The 22937-nt window shown below is 41.7% G+C and overlaps 1 protein-coding gene across 1 annotated transcript in view; it reads left to right on the top strand.

Annotated features, from left to right (window-relative positions):
- Positions 1 to 22937, top strand: part of b4galnt4a (beta-1,4-N-acetyl-galactosaminyl transferase 4a) — a 126506-nt gene that overhangs the window by 38054 nt on the left and 65515 nt on the right. The window contains exon 2 of the mRNA XM_085779652.1: positions 2430 to 2542. Coding sequence (XP_085635778.1) covers positions 2430 to 2542 — 113 coding nt within the window. The remainder of the gene's footprint in view (positions 1 to 2429; positions 2543 to 22937) is intronic.

Genomic DNA, 22937 nt, shown 5'->3' with positions numbered 1-22937 from the left:
TGACTCATGCAGTGTGTACTCAGAGGAAGAGCGAAAATAAACAGCACAATGAAGCAAAAGATAAATTGCAACGCACAAGAAATTAATTTACTATTTATTTTCCATTGGGGGTGCTTTTAGGTAATTTGCTTCATTCTATTTACCGTGACATATTCTTTGTTGGAATATGGTTTGCTCATGAAATGAAAGCACGGGAGCATCCTGAGGCATTTTCTAATAAGACACACAGATAAAACCTACGTTAAGGACTTTTGACAAAGGTGGTTTTAGTTGTAGAGCAAGATCAAAACTTTGAAGTCAAAGTGTCCTGCTATTTTCGGCTCAACAATGGCAGGAAAGTGGGGCTTGAAATGAGACGAGGTTCATCTTGTCCGCTCTTTGGTGTTTGCTCTTTGATCTGGTGGCGCTTTGATAGACCCCGCAGGCCGTACTTAGCCTGTCCATGTCAAGTTGGACTGCAGGTTGGCGGCTCTCACATCACGGTTCCTGTGGCTCCAATGATAATGGCACTTGCTAAAAGCTTCCGCACCTCCCATTGTGGAGTATTATGTTTATATCCCTTCTCTTTGTTTTTTTTCTTGCTGAGTCGCATTGACCTTTCCAATGCATAAAAACATACAACACGATGTATCCTCGCACTATCTGAGAGAAAAAATGAGAAAACCCGTTTTAAGGGGAATGCATTATGAACATGGCAAGTTTTTCCCTCCGCTTCAGTTATTCAGCAAAAAGAAGATGATTTTTCAGATCAAAGGAGATTCATACTACAGTTGTCTGGAATCAGTGAAATTGCAGAGGGAATAGAAGGAGACAGGCAAGATGATATCCAAACAAAAGAGGAAAACAGATCATCTGCACAGATTATGTTTGCCGGAGCCTTTCATGAGAGGCCGTACAAATTGTACAAGAGAAAAACTTTAACTTTTGATACATTTTATTTTTATTTTGTGTGTTTTTCGACTCTAGATTGTTTCTCGCAGTAGGTCAGCCGCCTCCTCTCTTCCTTTCTCCGTCTCTGTACATTTACATGCCTTTTTGTCTCTTTGTGTCCCCACTGCGCACACACGCACACACACCACTTACCCCCAAGGCCCCCCATCTAATTCAGCCCACTCAGACTCATTGTTAAGGGGACATATTGGAAAACCATTAGTACTCATTATGCTTTATAGCCACCTGTTCTCCCGTCTCTCGTCTTTTAATCACAATCCATCCCCTGATGTGTGTGTGTGAGAGTATGCATGTGCGTACGCAGCAGCCACCCCTGCTCAGCAGACAGTAATGAACCACTTTCACCGTAATGCATTTGGGACACTGAAAAGTCACCCACTCCTCAGCTTTTTATAGCGGAGTCAATGGCATAGGCGCCACCTTTTATGGCAGTCCATCTGAGCTGCAGCAATGTTGTGCATTCATGAACCATGTCAGCCAAATGGGATCGAATGCAGTACAATACAAATAAAAAGAAATTGGAGTGAATAGGGTATGGATTCCCTTTTTTATATGAACTCCTCGTGGAGGCAGAAACCCTTATAGGAAACTTTATGAGTATCCATTCAGTCCTTGTAACTCCAAATAACCTGGCTCTCATAAAATGTTGAATATCCTGTTACAGCTCTGTACTGAATTGTGCTCAGGTTTGATCGTCCATGACAATGTGTGTGTGTGGAAATGTGTGTTGCTCTTTAAAGGAAGCACAGAGATTTGGCAGTTTGGACCGTATGCTCTGTATATCGGACCCACAAAATACACACACATATATAGTATATAGGCACAAACACACACACACTCGTAATGAGTGGATTTGAATTCCGGTTGTTCTCTCTCGGCCAAGGCAACTGTCATCATTGTGCTGCAAAAGTCCCATAATCCATCTGTGGCATGACAGCATCCTAACAGCTCCACTCCACAGCAAGAAAAGCTATTCTTTATGTCCCTCGGTTTCTCAATCTCTTCCGTTTTTTTTTCTTCTTCCATTTTCACCCCCCCCGCTCCTCACATTTCCCCTCTGGCCTGGCTCTTATTCTTCTCTCTTGTCTCTTTTCACTTTTCTCGTTACATTTTTTTTCTCCACTTAATCTTCTTTTCTGCGGAAAGTTTTATCCGGGATTGATTACAGTGGAGAGGCTCAGTAGAAAGGAAAATGAGTGATAGCTCGCAATTATTGTTGACCACGATCATCATGACGATGGTAATGAAGATGTTCGTAATTATAATTATGCCATCGATGATGATGATGATGATAATGATTGTGATCGGGAAGACAATGATGCCATTAATGAGGATGATTAAAATGGAGATGAGGATCATGGCAATGAGGATGATGATGATGATGGTGGTGATGACTGTACTGTAGGATGATGATGATGATGGTGATGATGGCGCTTGCTGGCTTTCTGAGCTGTGTTCATGTTTTCACCTTGGCCCAGATGGAGAGAGACAGATGGAGGGGACAGACGCCAGCCGCAAGAGGGACACTCGCTCCTCAGCCGGCCACCACAAGAGTGAGGACACCAGCGACAGCAGGGAGGACGAAGCTGCAGTGAGTCTTTCTTTGTTTCTTTCGCTGTCTGTCTTCTTTTTCTGTTACACCACTCTGGACTGAATATTAATGTGATGCTGCTGCCGAAACACACCCACCCCCCTCACCCACATCTCTCTGACTAAGCAACAATGAGGTTTGTTGCTCACAGAATGAGGGAGGAAGTTCCTCAAAGTCAGACTTAAGTATGAGCACATATCTAAACTTGTATTTGGAAGAACACTTGAGTAAAGGTTTTACAATCTGATATTTACAGTACTTGAGTATTAAAAGTTACTTTCTGATAATAAATGTACTTTAAATATTGGAAGTTATAGTACAAATTAATTGCTGTAAATACAACACAAGCGGAAATTTTGAGAAGCCTCCCTTCCTTCCTTCCTTCCCTTCAGTAACAAACCAGTCATTACTGGGCATCGATACATTTGCTGTTCATCTTGAAACAAAGCTTGTTTTCAAAATGGTGAGAGTTCAGCCTCACTCTTCCTGAGCTGAATTCTGGCGATGCTAAATCACCTTTCATTGACATTTGGGACTACAGCACTTGTTCCAACATTGTATTTTGAAGTCACAAAAATGTGCAAGGTAAATTCATATTGAAGTAAAAGTACACTTTTTATTTAGGACATGTATAGACATAAATATGGATATTCAAGCTATTCACACTTAAGTACTGTAAGTATTGTTCATATGTTACATAAACACCACTGATTGCTCGTGTGTGTGTGAGGGAGCTCATCAGCACTGCAACAATCCCACTTCAGATCTTAATTATAATCAAACACATTGGGCTCCTTTCTTTGTGCACCCACTGATTAGTGCTCCAAAAAACAGCACCCTCCCTCCATAATGGAAAAGAGATTAGTGATGAAGCAAAACAAAATCTCTGTACAGGTAAAGATGTTGATGAAACACTGGTGTAGATGGGTGAAATTTCATCATTTGGAAACTTTTCTTTAACTTTAACCCATCTATAGCTTAGCCTTGTGACATCACCGCCCAATGTTCCCAATTTAAAAAGGTATTCTGATGCATTTTTACCTCCTCCAGGGTTTATTTCTTTGATAGTGTTCTTGTTGAGGGATGTTGAATTAGACAGAGACAGATATCAGAAGGCAGACCATGAGACTGAGTTCGATTCGCCGCAAGAGATCACTCACTCTTGGTACGTGCAGCACTAAACCACTGAGAAAATCTCATGCTTCAACACTGAACTCCCCCGACAGTGGGTGGATTTCAGGGTTAAGTACAGCAATTGTGGACCCACAGATAAGTTCCAAGTCCTGCAGAACCTACAGAGCAAAATTAGCTCCAACTGTGTGCTGAAATGCCAAAACTCCTGTTGGTTCCAACAAGCCGTCCAAATGGGGATTATTATCAAAAGTCCTCCAAAAAAACTGCTGCCATTTTTTTTTTGACAACACAGTTATCCAAATCTGTTCTAAGCTCTTTGTGCAAATGTTTACAGTCTGATCTGAATGTCTGCTGAGATGGATCACAAAGAGAAATTTATTGCAAGCTCATGCTTGAAAGGGATAATTTGGGTGAGGGGCCTGTTACAGACAGGATGATGTTGATTTCTAGCCACGACTGTCTTTGTAACTGTATGTGGTTATCTGTTCTCTACAGGACAACACGTTTCATTTAAAAAATAAGATGGACAAAACACTGGAAATAAGACTTTAAATCTGTGGGTGTGAAACTTCAGGGAGCAGCCAGAGACACGGTGTTCTTGTGCTGTTCTCTTTTATCTCACTTGCACATATCGAACCATTTTCTGACCATGTTATTAAAGTTAGACATAAGAAAAAAAGCTCTTTTTTAAAACGCTCAAGATTTACCACTAATCGTTTGGCCTTAAAGCAGGCAATTTCTTATCAGCCCCTCCTTCCCCAATCTCAGTTAACCAGGTTCCCACCCCAGCGCTTGCCACTCATGTTGACAGACTGTCTACACTGAAGCAGAATCTTGCCTGAGACTCATTTATTTGTAAGACAACCTGGAGTGCTGAAGAATCAGGCCACGAAGACAAACAATTTGAAGCAATTAAATGTCAACTGAATGTTTTGGTTGTGAAATGTTCGATGTTAAAAGAGCCCAAAACCACTGAAGAGCGAGAGCCGTGGACAGATACAGATTAATGAGCTGTATCAGATCTAGTTATTGGTATTATGATAATAAAAAAAGCTGCTACCTTTCTGCCTGCTAGATAGGATCATTACCCAGGGCTATAAAGGAAGTCCCTGAGAAGGTGCTGCAAGGTGCTGGAATGAATTCAGATGGATTAGACAGTTAAGGATCAGTAACAGTCGAGTTTATTCTAAATGTTGTTTTTTTTTTTACCTCATCCAGGGAATAGCATCCAACTGGGACAGGCTTTTAAATATCCATGATGATTTTGGCCCACACATACTCACTCATACACACTGAACACCTGCTTTCAGGATGAATCCAGTCGGCCAATCATGTGGCAGCAGTACAATACATGAAATCCTGCAGATATAGGTCAGGAGCATCAGTTAATGTTCACATTAAACATCAGACTGGGGGGAAAATGTGATCTCCGTGGCTTTGACTGTGCCAAAAAAACAATGAGCAGCAGTTCTGTGGACTGAACACTTTGTTATAAGAGAGGTCAGAGGAGAAACAGAAACAGAAAGGCTACAGCAACTCAACCACTCTCTATATTAAGCTGTGTGTTGAGTAGAAAAGCATGAATAACCAAATGAAGATTTAAGTACGACCGTGACTCGGGTACAACGGCAGAAGTTCACGTCAGATTGAAGGTAACAAAAAGCGCAGCCTCGTGTGCTGCATGTAGGTTTCTGCTGCTGAGGCTCACAGATGGTCGGGTCCAAACTTGGCATCAACAGCACGAATCCCTGAACCTGCCTTGTGTCAACAATGATGGTGGTGGTGGTGTAATGGTGCTGGGGATAGTTTTCCTTGGCACATGTTGTACCATTTAATATTATTCAATCATTGTTTGAATGCCACAGGCTATCCGAGTGTTGTTGCTGACAGCGTGCATCCCTTTATGACCACGGTTAACTGTTTCCTAATGGCTACTCACAGCGAGATGATGCACCATCCATGCCACAAAGCAAAAAAAAAGTCTCTCAAACTGGTCTGGCAGCTGACACATGATATCAACATGGAGCAAATCTCAAAGTAATTTTTCCAACATAAACAGTCCACCTGTTCTCCTCAACCTGCATGTGGTGTTGTAACTATTTTATAGGGAGTGTAACGACGGCACTCTAAAATAGCATACATGCACCGTTTGGGCTCCACACATGCCGCAGCTGCAGGAGTTTAAGACCCAAACACAATTAAAGTTAAAACCCAAATTGTTACGATATTGCTGTGAGGCTGTCGGCTATCTACGGGGGGGACGGCAAAGAGAAGAAGATGGTATATCTTATTCTATAAAATGCAGTCGTCTTCAAAATCGATTTAAGTGAAGGCTTTAGGAAATGTGCTCGAAGAGATAAGAGTCATGAAGGGAAGTCGGCAGGGGTGTTTCTGTACGGCCCTCCTCTAAACTCTAAACCTGCCTGATAGCGTTAGGACTCCTCTTCTGTAGCAGTCAAATGCAAAGCGGCTCTCAGGATGAGTCAGTCTCGTGCACTGAAGCTCAAATATTCGGCTGCACTGTAAGCATTCTGCTGAAGTCACTGAAAATGTGTCGGAAAGTTTATGGCACGCTCCTTATGAATTTTAATGGCCTCGCTTTGTCATTTGTTCCCTAAACAACAAGTGATAGATTTGGTTTGCATCAAATAATGATCACTTAGATGAACTGTGCTCATACTTGGATGGTAAACACGCTCTAAATCATCACAATTACGGTATAGGAGATGGAATCGGCCCGCTACAGGAGCTGCTTATTTGGATTTATGATCTTTTGAGGATAAGACTGAGCCCAATTTATGGTTGTCTATAATACCACTCTATTTGTAACAAGCTCCATGTTCTAGTATTTCAGGTGTGTGCAAGAATGTCAACACGGCTCACCCTTAAGACCTCTCTGTTCAGTTCTATAGCCACATCTCACTTCATCCATAATTTACATATCCATTTACCAGCTCTTTGTTCCAGCAATGCTTGACCTGAGTGTATGAGTGTGTGTGTGTGTGTGTGTGTGTGTGTGTGTGTGTGTGTGTGTGTGTGTGTGTGTGTGTGAGTGTGTGAGTGTGAGTGTGTGTGGGTATAGCATACCACGTTTCACAGACCTCTGGACGTGACTAGTCGTTCAGCGTCGACATCTCGAGGAAATCCAAAGCAACATAATGTGAGGCAGCTCCAGTGAGAGCTCTCCTTCACTTACAAAATGTCAGTGCCAAAGGTCAAAGCCGTAGTCTGTGTTTCCAGGCCTGATAGGCTGAGATAAGTTAAACACTGGATGTGTGTGTGTGTGTCTTCGAGGGGAAAAGATAGAAAGAGAAAAAGGGGGGATGTTCAAGTGTGTTTAATGTGCTGTAATATGGGTCAGAGGGACAGAGGGAGAGTTTGTCTTCTCCGTTAAGCGTCTCTAATGTTTTGTAAAGCTACACACACTCGCGCACGCACATGCATGCTCACCCAGATAGATCCATTGCTCACTGCATAATCAAATTTAACAAGTCGGGTATTTGACCTGCAACAGATCTCCTCACAAACACGAGCGACGCATGCAGCAGGTCTCCACGGTGTAAGTTAAGTTAAGGCTTCTGGTAAAATCCTTGTAAATGTGTCCAGCACCTCTTCTTCTCTCTTCTTTGATGTCAAATGGATATACTGTAGAAAGCAGTGGCAGCAGAGAGGAAACACACTACAGGGAGTGTTAAACTGACCACATAAGAAAGAGGTAGAGAAAAAAAAACATGGAGGATGGTAAAGGATGGGACAGACAAAGACAGGCCAGGGGTTGATTGGAGGAAACAGGAGAAAATCAGGAGCAAAGAGGGTTGGGAAGATGAGGAGCTGGATCTTCTGTAGAGGAAGTAATTACATTTCCCCCCTGCCTCTGTGAAAGGCTGTGACTGAGCGGCAAATGTTTGCCTCGGCACCTTTTCTGTCTTTGCCTGCAAAGCACTAAAATTGCAGCTTAAATAGTTGGCAGAGTGTGTCAGAGGGTTGGCAATTACAGGGACTGACTTGGGCTGCTTTTTTTTTTTTTTTTTTTAGTTTTTTGAAAGACATGGAATATCTCTCAGGCCACCTGCTTTCCGGGTTGTGTGACTGTGTGTGTGTGCTTCTCTAGGGGAGACTGTAAACGGTTACCACTTTATGTGACAAGTCTGACATAAAGGTTTTATAAAACAAGGTGCATTTTTGTTCTCGTGCCATTTGGTGTTTTGGCCGTGCATGTTTTCTGTGCGTGTTTGTTAATATGGATGAGATGTGGATCCTGTACTCGGTTTCTTGGCTTTTCCTGTCTGGAGGGGATTGCCTCTGCTGGTCTGCCCCTTCATCTCATGTTCAGGGTGAGAGGAACGCACGATGAAGGTAGAGAGGAGGGTTGGGGTCTTCACAGGAAACGAGAAAGCCTGGAGGACAAATGGAGACAGAGGACAGGAGACGATTTGATGAAACTGGAAAACATTGACGTTGACTGTAAGATAAATGAGGGATCAGTCAGACAGACAGGACAGCTGAGAAAGAAAAAAATATGCACACAGGCTTAAAAACCAATATTCAAATTATACTGTACATTTATATCATGTACAGTATTTTCTTCAAACTAAATGTGAAGACAGTGAAATTGTAATCATCTCAGCTGGTGCTGTCAGATTGATACATCAGACAGCAGCAGCAGACTGAGCTGTGGCTCTGATGTAAAGGGACCAACTGATGGTTGTCAGCTGATCAATACAGCGCACAAACAATGCACACTCAGTGCAGACTGTAGTACAACATGTGTCCAGCTGCTATTTGACAGGAAGTTGTCTGCACTCCGCTGTTTGTTTCTTCTCTCACAACACCCCCACCCCACCGCCACCCCCCACCCTGACTGTGACTACCTGCACCTTCAGCCTCTACTCCACACAACTTGTAGAACTTGAATTTTCTTTTTTATGGAACATGCAGCTCTTATGAAAAAATGCAAACCTGCCGTGTTGAGTGTTGTTTCTGCCATTGCCATCATACGAATACACACGAACAACATTACTATTACATTACTAACGTTGTGCACACACAAGGGGAACCATTGTCTGTCTGTGAATCATCAATCATTGCAAACTGAGTTGATAGTGATGGTGGAGGTGACTCTGGGGAGGCTCAAGCATGTGAGTTGTTGGGTCCAAGGCCAACGTTCAATACATTAGAGAGGCAGGGCTATTTGGACATAATGAAGGTCATTTCGAAATATAATCATACATATGATTTACAAACACAATAATTTTATTAGTAGATCAAAACAATAGTTTCTCTTCCGGTAAATTTTCACCAGGGGCATGATGGGAAAAATTCCCCAAATAATCTAATTTATCAAATAGTGACCCTGCAAGATCCCCAGTCTTAACAAAATCTTAAAGCAGGTGACTTAGGAGACGCTGGCTTCATATATGAGAGGAGAGGAGAGCGACTGTGTGGAGATATTTCACAGTGGGGCTGAGAGAGAGGGCTGCACCATTGTCTTTCACCTGACGGAGATTTTAATCATTGTGGCAATTTTGCAGCAGCTCATAAACCGCAGTAGCCCGGCCTCATTGTTAACCTCCAATTGCTTTCAGGGCTGTAAATATGGCCGCCTCACATCGCTACGGCCTTGCTTATAGTTTATGGGAGATGGGATGGCGCTGGCGCTGGCACTGGTAGCCTTCCCTGAGAATGATGAGGAGCAGAGAGCATGGAGTGTCTAGTAAATAAACACATGGCTGATCAGCGAGACTCAACGCACTCAACTGCGCTACACAGGCTTGGCTGTGATGACACAATGCTGTGACTACTATCTGGGTATTAGGCTTCATGTAATCTGTAAATGGACCCAAACACAGGGATTAGCGTCATAGCGTAATTGCTCAATTTGACATTTAGGCTTGACCGTGGAGATCAGTGACACATGACTCATTTTTTCAGGTACCCATTACATTTATTCAGCATCTCAGTTCTGTCACGGATCTAAAAAGGACAGTCGGCAGCGAATCAGCGTGATGACTCCAGGTGGTGAGTCAGTGGCCTCAGCCTTGACATTTGGTTGACAGAGTTCCATCCTGCTGGCTGATTGGATCCAGAGCCAGCCAAGTGGAAATGGATCTCCCATGAGACATTTGGTACATCAGCCAGAGCGCCCTACCCCAGGATGTCTGAGCTTGCACTTTTGGTTTTCTGCCACTTTGTCTCCTCTGTTACTGAAAAAGTTTAATGTAATTGTTGTCCTTTAATCAAGGACTCCAGAGCTGACCTGGTCCAGAGAGTCTCTCGAAGCACAGCAACAGGTTGTCAGAGTAAATGGAAAATAATAGAGCAATTACAATGGATCTTTCTCTGCTGCTAAATAAGTAAGACAGTAAGCTGTAAAATATGAACTTGTGGCAGCTTTAATATACAGGAACCAACCACAGGCCAAAATGGAGCTGGCAATGTTAGCCACAGTTCACAAGCATGCATGGATGAGGTTTGATTTTGTTGTACAGAAAAAGGCATGGTCACAGTTCACTACTGTCATACAAGAGATCAATCAAATGTGACAGTAATATTGTTTAGACTTTAACAAGAAACTAACCAGAGTTACTATTGGAGGAAGGCTTTTCAATTGCTGTGTGTTGACTAGTCTTAGAAAGCCTCTTGAAAAGCAAAATTATGTTTTGCATTATACAAAGTCTTAAAGGTTAAATCCAGTTAACAACGTGGGTCCCATCTGCAGTAATAATAACGATTAATAATGAGTTTGCTCACAGAATGCATTGTTAAGATCTTTCAACTAATTTATGTTTGGGTTGAACTTATCTTAACCTTTTTGTTTGAGTGTGATAATGTTGCTGTGAAAATGAGACCCCAGTTATTTTTAAAAGCAAAGTTTCATCTATTAGTCATTCCATTATTGAGTAGTCCTGGATACAACCCACTCCAAAGAGGAGGAAAAAGTGCAGGATTAATCTGGTGTTTACATCTCAACAGGCAACCCTTTTAAGTAGTGGGGCAGCAATACATAACCCCTTGATAATTACTGTTCCCTTCAATGTACACGATTTCACTTCAAACGGCTGAGTTTAGCCACCAGCCCCTGATAACTAGCTGTAACCCTGCAAACAGTGAGTTCTTCCCTGTCATTTTTCAAGCTCGGGGATGTTGACAGCTCCGTTATATGAGGTTGTTTGAGGGTTCAGTCAAGAATTGTTTTTCCTCTGGGTGCTTCAGTGCTCTCACCCAGTCTCGCTATCACCTCTTAGGCATTTGTCAGCTTGGTGCTGGTTCACAGATGGGGGAGACCCGAGCTATACAGGCCTGCAAAATACACCCAGGCAGCGCTCCAGCAGTGAGGTCTGCGCTGCCTTCATACTCTGCTACCCTCCAACCAGATGCCAACAGAGTGGGAAAAAAAAACTGTTTCTCAAAACCAGCAGCTTGGTGTGCTGTGACAGTGTACCGTAACACACAAACAGTCAGAGATGTTTTCAAAATGGACAGCTCAGTACAATACCTACAGTACATCCTCACACCAACCAAATTATCTCTCCTCCTTTTTAGGCATTAAAAGCATTTAGCTTTATTTCCATCCTCCATATCCCAGATAGGGGGGGAAAGAATTACACACTGGGATCACGCTCAATCCTTTTAGGCAGTGTATTGAAGCTTTTGCTGCTCTTGCTTTCCTTCCTACCAGCTGGCTCTGTTCCAGCTGCGGTCAGTGCTAAGCTGTTACCGGCTGGCTGTTTGCTCTGACTGCTCTGAGTCATGCTGGGGCCATGCTGGGTGAAGGTCATTAGGTCATAAGAAATGACACTGGAGCATATATTGTATCTGCCTGTCTTTCTCACCTTTCACCCTTATCTCACTGTTACGCTGCATTATAGATGCCTGTACAGAGTGTGGTCCAGGGACTGTTGATGCATGGGAAGTTGATGAATTCATTGCAACAATTCCCATCCACCAATTGTAAAATCCCATCCTCTCAATGGGAAGTTGTAATTCTGCAAAATGACTTTGGTTTGACAAATGACAGGGTTGGCATCGGGGCTTGGTGATTCATTCATTTAAATTCTTTCAAATTAGTTTTTGCCCTATGTGAAAAACATCATAAGACTTGAGTTATTGCAACAATGGACTCTTGATAATCACATCCATGAGAGGCACAGACTGGCAGAAAACTTGTGTTTGTTGAAGAAATATATTTCAGACTGAATTATAAGGGCGAAAACATGAACTTTATGAATGTATTCATATAATAAATTAGTATGTAATGGGTCTGTGCTTGTGGTATTTGAAGATAAATGTGTATTACTTGCCCCTCCAGTATGACCACTGTGGACAGACCCCTCTGTGCTAAGGAAAACAATAGGGGGTCTGCAGGGTTAGATAAGAGGAGCAGGAACCTTGAGCAGAGAAAACTGATGGTCTGGGGCCTTGTAAACACATCAGCGCCTGCAAGACAAACTTGTTCAAGTGCTTAATGTTTTAAGTGCTTCTAGGAGGCTGGATCATAGAAAATAGCCCAGCAGGGGAAGTCATCAGTATAAAGTGCGCGTCTGCCAGATTTAAACAAGCAGGTGTTTTCCCTGTTGCTACCCGATAAATGGAAACAAAAACCAAGCACACCTCAATTTTTCTTCTGCTCAATAAAGACTCTAAAGAAAGAAACCGCTTAACAATAGAAACAAGGCAGGGATAAGAGCCATAGTGAAAACTGCTGAACAATAGAAGTAAGCATCCGCTGTCTCTCCACATCTTTCTTTGCCAAATCTCCCACCGCTCAGGCATTTACTTGACGAGAGGCAGATAAGGGAATTTTTGGCTGAGTGTAGCGCCAAGGGTACGGATGGATGGATGGATAGATAGGTGGATGCGTTCTTGGTGGTGTGGGCATGTTGTGTTCCTGTGGGTCGAAGGAAGAGGAGGAGCGCATTCATTTACATTCCTGTGGGAGCATTTCCTGCTTTCATCAGTATTCCCTCTTTGCCAGAGTTAGAGCGAGTGCCATGTCTTTGAAGAGTTGGAGGAGATTTTGTGTTTTTCTCCAGTCTTCCTCAGAGGGAGTTTTCTATAGGTGCCAGCTTTTAAGTGTCGCTTTTTTCCCCCCTCAAGTCTGCACTCTTTCATTGGTGGCCTCCAAACATTAGCGGCTACGTATGAGATATGCTCTGGATGTAAATCAGTGATGTTATTATTCGTCGTACAGAGCCGTGCTGCTGCGTATGACTGTGTGTATCTGTGTAGGGGTAGAAACCTGCCGCTACAGGAGTGTTTTAATTTATGAACCTTTCACTTAAGCGTCTATTGAAATAGTTCTCATACAGAACCAGCAGAACACTTTCAACGTAAAGAGTCAATCTCTTTATTTTTCTTCTCACACTCTTGTCACACTCCTTCCGTTCTTTTGAGATTTTTCTTTTGTGATTCTCATCCCCTCTGTTTGCTCATTTCCTTCCATCAAACTTTTCCATTGCCTTCTCTTCTCTCCTTTTCCCACAACTCATTGGAGTGTGTGTTTCCAGTCTATGATATATCCTCTCCAGTGGTGAACCAGGCCGTTGGCCTTACTTCTCATTGATCTCTGTCGTCCCCACGCTGTCCGGGCAGAGGCCAGACACTTGGAGCCTACTGATTGATCTCCACAGGATCTTTTTCTGCCTCACCACCCATGGTCACCCACCTTATTCTCTTCTTCTCTCCAGCTCTTTTATTTGCCCTGTCATCACTTCTCTGTAACTTCTGCCTCCTTTACTTCCAACTTCTCCCTGGCATGAAAGAGAATCCCCGGAGCTAGCATTTGCCGCTAGTTTACATGTTAAAACTTTACTTGACCTCAGTCATGTGTTAAGTATTCATAAGCAGTGCATATCCTCGACTATTTAGTTGATAGTTGATGCATACATACAACATTATGAAACATTTATCAACTTTTTTTATTCACATGGTATGTTAAGATTTAAATTCTTAACCTTTACTACTTACCATGTTTTCTCTGGAGCTTCCAGATGACAATTTCTGAAGTTCATTAATGGATAGAGTTTGCTCAGCTGTTATTGAGAGTAAATTAATAAATGTTTATTGCATAAGCATAATTAAATAGGAATATGTCCAATCAATGTTATTTATATTATGTTGTTATAATTTTTTAGAGTTGTACTCTAAATTATTCATCGACTGTCTATAGTTGCTACTGAGTGTTACAGTTGCTAAATAGATTAATTGATATTTTATTCACTTAGTGTATTATACATAATTGTCTGTGGCTAAATTGAGATGGTAAAATGGTGTTTATATTTACACATCTATGTCATTTTACAATGCAGCTTGTGCATAATTACATTTGTCTCAATTTCAGTCATTTAATTTTATTTTAATTTTTTTCATTTAGAAAATAAAATGTATTTATCATCAGGCCGATCTGGAAGGTGATTCACTGCACCATTCAAGTGTTACTATAAACTGGATGTTTGCAGGAAAATCTTTCTCTCTATACTCTCTACAATAAAAGGAGCCCACCCATCCTTTCTTCTCTTTATCCACTGCTTATCGTTCCTCCTCCACCCCCTCACCATCTTACATCATTCTCAATTAGTGTCTTCACAGCTTCCCCTACTCACCCTCCTCCCCCTCATCTCAATGCATTTTATAGGTTGGAGTAAGTAATATGTATAGCATTAATACTGAATGTCCATTGCATAGGGTTCCAGCATAATTATCACGTAATGACATAATTACCATGCCATAATATTTTAGTCAATACAACCTGCTGCACTTGACAATTACAGATTTCACCTCTGTGATTACCATAGAAACCACAGTTTGAGTTTGACCTTTAAAAGTCTTTGTGAGTGGTGAATGAGACAGGCCTCATTTAACAGCTTTTCCAATCATGCTGCACATAACAGATATGATCTAACACATTATCTTCTCCTGTGACAACTTGCATGTCATAACAGCACTTCTTGGGGAAAAATGGATATAAAGCTTAGATACTGACCATGGCTCTGAAATGGGCAAGATAATGGAAAGAAGGTTATTATTCCTCTTGTATCTGATCCAGGGGTAATAGCCTAAACAGACAGGCCAAGTAGTCTATTAATCCAACTACAGCGGCAGACACAGCAAGCTGCTGAGGCGCTTTGTTTGGCTCTGTTATTATTGTCAGGATATCAATTCCTTTAAGCGTCCTCCTGGATTTATTCTGTCATTAAACAACTCGCTGTCTCGATTTTTTTTCTCACTTGAGCCAGTTGAAGTTTGCAGGTGTATTGACACACGAGTCAATGCCACTGGCTGGGAGGCATGCATGGATCCGGAGTGGCCATTTTCACAGTCTTGCGAGATGGCAGCTGGCGGGAGAAAACCAATTTTTATTGGCTTTTTCAATTTGCGCCTTGCCGGACAGTAGCAACACTATGTTAATTGCAACCACTGAATCAATGGCGTAGTTTGAGTGAGTGTCTCTTTGTCTCTGGTATGTGCTTGTTCATAATTGAAAATCCCAAATCACATCTCCTGCCACTGTATGTGAAGAAAAGGTTCGCTGAATATAATTAACAGGGAATTACACTTTTGACACACATTTTACAAGGTCAAATTCGGTACTATAATTGTCACATTAAAAATGTATAAATTAGAGATTAGTCAGGTTGGTACCTGTATTTTGTGGGTGAGTGGATGAAGTATTTTCTTATTCTTAAAATACAACTCTACAAGATCAGACCAAAATCTGTACCAGCAAATAACCGCTTAAAAGATTAAAACTATCACTAACCAGTTTGTCTTGATATTCAAGACACAGGGGACAAAGGCCGGACACACTTCCAAAAACTTCTCCAGCTGATTTAATCCACATAGAATAGAAACTACAAATCTTCACCAGATGGCTGAAAATATGGCAAGTGTTAAAAAAGTTCTCCCTTAAGTATGCAAATTCTCCGAAATAGAGCCACAGCCTGCAGGGCTTGACATGTCTCCATTAACTCACTTTTTTTTCTTTGCTTTTTTCTACGCAATCAATCACCACATGTCGTCCTGAAGAGAGCAGTTTTGATCCTCGTTCTGCATTTGGTGACCCTCTCTCTTGTTATGGCTTTAGGTGGCTCAATCAACAGGTTGGAGCTTTTGCATGCAGCAAATCTTTCTCAGGGTCAAGAGGATTCAAAAGATCTTATGTTGCTGTTATTAATGCAACTACAACTGCCTGGTTTACCAAAGAGATTTATGTGGAGCTTTATCTGTTATGTGCATAAAAAGTGGTTAAATTGATAAAATGGAAGTTGGCAAACAGCTAGAAAAGAACAACAATGTACAAGCCAAACATCTACAAGAGTCCCACATTGCACTCAGGCAGTGTGGACTAAAAGCACTGGAAATCATCCATCGTTTCCATCTCATGAGCTTCAATGTGGAGTCAGTGGTTGTTGCACAAAACACTGATTGGATCATTGTCCATGACAATTGTGTGTGAAAAATAGAATAAGAATAGTGCCTATTTGGCTTTTTTGTGTAGAAAAACTGTAATTTTACTGCAAGTTATGTTCTCGGGTTTGGTTGGATTTGTAGAGTGCAGGAAGAACTGGATAATACACAAGTTTAATGATCTGTTTTACTATTCTCACCATTGTTTGTGGAAAAAGAGAGAATCAGACAGACCCGGGAGTTGACCTGTAGCAACTGCCCCGTCACAGTCAATCATTATCCTCAGGAAACTCTGCAACAATGCAATAAAAAGTCAAGATCCAATAAGTGTTTCATTTATTTTCCAGGAATTGTATTTGTAAGTAGAGGACTGATATAAGACAGGACATAAATGACACACAATGTAATGATATTAAACATATGGTTTATTAGATTCTTTATTCACAAGGGTCTCTTACCACATACGTATGTGTGTGAAAATGCTTGAGTGTTTCACAATCTTTATGTGGAGGACTTCAGTAGTGAGCAGTGTCACATAGTGTTGTGGTGTCCTGAAGACTCTTTATATCACAGGTATATGTCTGTACACTGCATGCCATCTCTGATCTGACAAGACGCCTGCAGGTAGATGAAATTAAGACCCACGCACCTGTTTCACAGGGATGGAAGCTGCAGAACAATGTGGGCGTGCTGTATGAAATAAAGGAGGACTGAGTGTCCTGGAATGAGCTATAAATTACCTTCCCACCTCTCTGCAGGTGTCTAGAGAGTGGATGGATGGTCAGGTGGAATAAAGAATGGGTGGATAGACAGAAAACAGAAGTATGGATGCATTATTGGTTTGAGTGAGCAGATACAAAAAAAACACAGGTTGAAGACAAAGGAGCATCTTGGGAATGTGTGTGTGAGTGTATGACTGTGAGAGAAACAGTGATGGACTATGATGAAGATTCATTGTTCTTCTTCTTGCTGCCATCCATCTCCACTAACATGCGCAGACACCGCTGAATACCCATGCCACCAAGCTGGTTCTGAGTTTGCTATGTGGTGCTAAAATAGTGCTGATGTCAAAGAGGTTAGAGACAGAATGATGAAATGTGAAAGTGAGGAAGAGAAAGCAATCCAAGTGTCAAAATAGTGTACAGGTGATAACAAACTGGGCAATTTATATGAGGGAACAGTTTGTTTTTTTTAGATACTGCATGTAGAGGAGGCAGGTTTCACGCAACACAGGCTGCGCTGTGAAATCTGCGAGCGAAGCTGACGTGAAATACAAGATAGCAGCCATCAACTGTGCACCAACCACCCTGTCATTATTATAAATATCACGCGCACCATTAGAAAAGTTGCACAATGTTTGCACTGTTAGTGTTGTGGCAGAAACTATTCTGACATTTTCTTTTCCTGTTATGGGAGAAATTTTGATTTTGATTTTGTTTTAGGGCTTGGCCCAAATGTTTCTTACACTTTGAAGCTGTAACCAAGAAGACAAAAATGTCATGGAATTGTCTCTCACTGCTGCTGCTGCTGCTGCTGCTGCTGCTGCTGCTGCAGCAGCAAAAAAAGGCTTACTCATGGTACTATTTCTCTGCCAGGTTATAATTTCTGAATAAAATTGCATAAATGTGACCGGGGTTCAGCAGTTTGCAGCGTGACTTGGAAGGAACTGTTGAGCCAAATGGAGGAAGCACGTCGCTGTGAAGTGGCTCCGAGGCTGTATGTATATATAGAGGAGAGAGCTGACGGGGGCACATTAAACACAAAACAGCAGGGGCAGTTTTAATCACTTCTTGTCTGTCTCGTCTGGGTGACAGAGGAGAATGAGGGATGCTTGCAGATGAGTATGCAACATAGGGAGATGAATTTAGCAAAAAGCGATTGAGTTTCTTTTTGACAGCAGAGACCGAGTTGATCCGAGAGCTCCGAACAGGTGTTCAGTTGATGGAGAGGAGCTGTGGAGGAGAGAGAGAGCTGCAGACACAGTCATTCTGACACAGTTTATTACAGTTTTTGCCAATTGCTTACATCCAAAAAAAGAATGCTTAGACCAAAGCTTCGAAACCACACACCTGAAAACTCCACACCAACCAGTCTGACCTTTAGCACTACAAATAGAGCTCAGGTAAGCCATTTTGTCAACTCTGCAAACATGGAGGCACCTTAGGCCCCTACAACACTCCACAAATAATTACATTGCTGGACTATCATGTAGTTGTACAGGAAGGACCTGTGGGATAATGTTAGTTTCCATTAGGCTACTCAGGTCTGGGACTGCTTCATAAACCATGGCAATTTAACAGTGTTATATGCCCCCTTACTCCCGATTTCTAAACTCAATTGAAGAATTCTCTACTCTACATGGCACTGGAAAGTATACGACCGCCAACCACATGCAGACATATAGAGGTGGGGTCAATTCAAGGTTGGAATCGGCACACAAGGCTGTATTTTGTCTGATGTTTAGCCAGAGAGGACATTCTGTAATGTGGATAAGGTCTTGTGGCCAGGATTGTTGAGCAGGAGAAGATCCAGGAGCTAAAGCAGGTGTTGTAAAAATGCTAACCTCACCGTGGTCAAAACGGCTGGTCATTTGAACCACACACATACTGCAAGTGTGCGTATACAATCCATGCATGGGTGCAGAGCTACACAGGCATGGTTTTCTCTGAGAAGAGAGACTAAGATTGAACAGAAATGTAAAGGTAGCTAAAAGAAGGAGGTAGGGAAGGGATGAAAAGGTAAAAATAGAAAAAAGTCATCCACTGGTGCCACAGGCTCTGGTGACACATCACTGTGTTTATTTAAGGTAAAAAAAAATGTGTCTGGTACGGCTACAAGCTTTTCTCATCTTCTCCTCACTCCCACCGGCTATTCTCGCAAATTAAAGGTACCCCAACAAAGCAAAGTCAAACTAATGGAGGCCTTTTTTAATCCTTTATGCATATTTTCACGATAAGCCTTTTTGTAGTTTCTAGCGTCTTCAAATAAGGACTTTTCTTGGCGCTTCAGGTGTGAAGTTTTTTTTTGTTTTATGCAGTCAAGTCTCTGTTTTCCGTTTTGCTCCAGAATATATATAAAAAAAAAAAAATGGAAAGGCTGAGCACAGGATTTGTTCTGATGGATCTTTTCTTACCCTGCTCCCATTAATCCTAGTTAGTTTTGAGTTGTACAAGGTCTTTAAGGAGACTTGAAATAGACTGCTTGGCAAACATTCCTAAGTGCACTTAAAAAGCTTACATAATAAGTGGTCTTTTCGTACATCTATTCAAGGATGGGGCGATTTTGTATTAAGTTTTCATTTTTCTCTCTCCGGACTCGGAGAAAAAAGTTAGATCACACTAAATTAACAATGTTTTGAAGAGGAAGGGAGAAAAGAGCTGGAAAATTGCCTGACTAAGAAGTATGAAGGGAGGAAAATACTAAAGGAGGATAGAGAGATGGGGAGTGCTGGTCAGCAGAAATGTCAGTTGCCGAAATTGGGGGGGCAGTAAGGAACTTACACATCACACATACCGCATGCGAATTGGGTTTCACCACGAATTACACAGTCAATATGTCTTGTTAGCTGTAAATTTCCAGGATGTAACGAATTGTGTAGTGGCATGCAGTTAAATACATGGCTGCATTTATGATTATACAGCATTTTTTTTAACACACACACACTACACACACTTCACAAATTATTATTTTTTTCCAAAGCTTTCTAAAACTACTTTCTAGTCAGAAATGGCCTTGCTATTTTTCCGTGTATCTTGGGGGATGTTTTATGCCCTTAATTTGACTGCTGACGGTAGAAAAATGACAAAAAAAAATGAGACACTGGCAGCAAAATGCATTAACACAAACTGGAGATGTTGCGGTTCATGGTCAGCACCTTAAACGACCATCAGGGAAGAACAAACTGCCTTTGGTTTGCCTCAGGTTAGCTGCTGCGTGCACAGCTTGATCTACCAAACAGAAGACACATGTAGGTTGAGGCAGAGCTCAGAAAGTCACAAAGTGTGGGAATGTTTTCTTTTCTGACTCCAGAAAACCTATTGTCGGCTTGTCACTCACTGCAGGGGAGATAAATAGCCATGAGCTGTAATAGTCAATTGACAACAGCTGAAATTGCTGCGTCCACCTCCCTCGCACTCCAGCCTCATAATAGAGCCACACCTCTGGCACCGCTCGCCTCAGGACCTTTTCACAGCACACATTCTGACTTTGTCAAATACAGGTGCAACTAATGGCTCCATTCAACCTAGATGCTGGTGCTCCAGTGATGGACACTGGTAATTGGGCATGCCAGGATTGCCCGGTTTACTGGGACTTCTAAATGGCGTGGAGTCATTGTTAATGTTACTTTTTTCCATGTGTTTCCAGCCCCTGTTAGAGCTGAGAACTTAGTGCATTTTCTTCCACTGCTGCACAGGGTTGATAGTATATGTAATCATTTTCTTCTTAATCAAAATTACTCCACTTTCGAATCCACATGCAATCATTATATTGTCTTATGAAGAAGGAGAATGGTAAGCCACTCTGTTAGGGCTTCTTCTGTGATAATGGCTGACTCGCGGTGTGTTATCCTTTGTCAATGCTCTTAACATATTCCGAGCAAGACAGGGGCACATGGGCCTCCTGTATGAGTGTTGCTATCAGTGTATTTATTCAGCAGGGGTAAGATGAGAAGATTCAAGTATTGATTCTCGGCATAGCTAATCTCTGCACAATCTCCATAATAGCAGTCGGGGTCCTCTTTCTGTGTTCTCTTAACTTATGATTATGGATAATGGAAATGCAACCACCTTCTATCACCTTGCTGTTGGCAACAACTTACTTCTGAGCTCAGTTTTTTTTTTATAACATGAAGCATGTAACTGCGTATTTGTGTGTACTGATCGCAAACGTGCTAGTACAATCAAAGACATCTTGACACATGCACCAGCACGCATGATGATTTTACCATCATCGCTGTGTTGACATGAAGTTGAATCACAAAGGTAAAATGTATGTAAGTGTTTTTTAATATATACAGTAGAGATCAAATTGAAAGTATGTGTATGTGAGCAATGGGAGTAAGGTGGGTTAGTGTGAACATGAATTGATATTCATGACATGGCTAATTCATTACAGTTCCTAGTATCTCCTATTATGAAACTTTACATTTGCTCTTCTTTCATTCATAATTCACTTTAGTGTTTTAATGTAACTAATGAGATACATTATGTACACTGTACAGCAAAGTGTGTATGTGTGGTGTGTGTTTACCTAATGCTGCATCCTTGGTTTTACATCAGGGCAGCTCTGCTCTGCTCAGTGTGGAGTGGGTGGAGGGAGTTGCTTCTTGTCTCATGCTTTGATGTGGAACTACCAGATTTGCTGAGGTTCTGGGTGACGTGCGTGGCAAACTTACAGTTGATGCACACATTCAGAAAGCAATAACAGAAAACTAGTTTCAGTGCAAGTTTAGTCATCACACAACTTCAGGAAATTGGTTTGTACCTTTTTGATTACTGTCGGCTCAGTTCTTTATCTCTCACCTACTGAAAAGAAAAGTAACACCAGCGGGAGTTTACACTTGATGTGCAATTTCAACACCTGCAGAAATAAGGAGAAATAGACTTTTAAACACATAAGCACACAAACAAACAAGTAGCCTATATGAAAAATGCTGTTGTCTAGAAGAAAGTGACAAATTTGCTGAAGCTATTACCTCTATGTGGTTTACACAGTTAATCCTCATAAACAGACACATTCAGATTAGCCTCTGCTTTTTTCCACCCAAATCTTCTGGTTAGCATGCTAATTAGCATTTTTCCACAAACAAGAGTGTGAAACAAGTAAACCCTTACCAGATGTTTCTGTAATTTGACTGATGTGACACATGGGAACTTGTGTATAAAGTTGTCGCGCTTAGAGCTGCCGGTAATATCCTGCTCCAATTTATTTTAGTGCATTTACTAACAAAATCAAAATGTTATGATGTTTTGTTTTATTGTTTTTCTCGATCCTTGCTGGTGTTGGAGTAAAACCACCAGAGAGAGAAAAGTAGCTGAAGTCATGTGGCTTTTTCTGAGGAAGTTCAGCCTTTTTAGTTAGTGGAGACTGTCACATTTATCTATCCATCTATTTGTTACTGATGAGATAAAGAGTGAAGGAAAAAATGTCATACATAACATAATTTAGTTACTGTGAAGACACTTACTGTATCTCCTTAAAGCATGGCCAATCTGTTTGCCAGTCTGTGTCCATCTTTCTCTGAGCCCCACCACCACCACCACCACCACTCTCAGTTTCTCTGCAGCAGGTTCACTGTTGATTAGGTCACTGAGCACCAAGCAGGTCGAGGATGATTGGCAGCTGAGTGTTTGCCTGTTCTGTTTACCAGCTGCCCTGTGTCACAGCCCATCAGTAGTTATCATCAGCCTGGACAGACAACCCAGGCCTAATACAGATGATAGACCTCTGTTCTTTATTCCCCTTTTCCTCCAAACCATATAGATAGAAAAGGTAAAGAATAATACATATTGCTCAGGCAGTAAAAAGAAAAAAAATGCAGCTGACTTGAGGCATAGGGAAAGCACACCATAAGGCTGGATTCTGGCTTCGATGCTGGATATCTGTCTTAACTCTCTGCATCTGTTCTCAGCCCCCCTCGAACCATGTCTCGTCTTCTACTGCCCTGACCTCTATCTTGTTCAACCTCTACAAACATTGAATGTGTAATGATTAAAGGCACCTTTAGCTGAGTATTTTTCCTAAGGCTGTACTGTAGCACCTCTCCGACAGTTTTAATTATAGTGCAAAGATTACAAGCTATCAAACAGAGAGTTTAAGCCTTGCCTGCTCTCTCCACCTCTCAACCTTACACAAA

The sequence above is a fragment of the Trachurus japonicus genome, chromosome 6, assembly GCF_045865225.1.
Source record: "Trachurus japonicus isolate A0001 chromosome 6, Traja_1.0".
Lineage (NCBI taxonomy): Eukaryota > Metazoa > Chordata > Actinopteri > Carangiformes > Carangidae > Trachurus > Trachurus japonicus.
The sequence above is the reverse complement of the archived record's forward strand: the minus strand, read 5'-3'. Positions and strand labels throughout refer to the sequence as shown.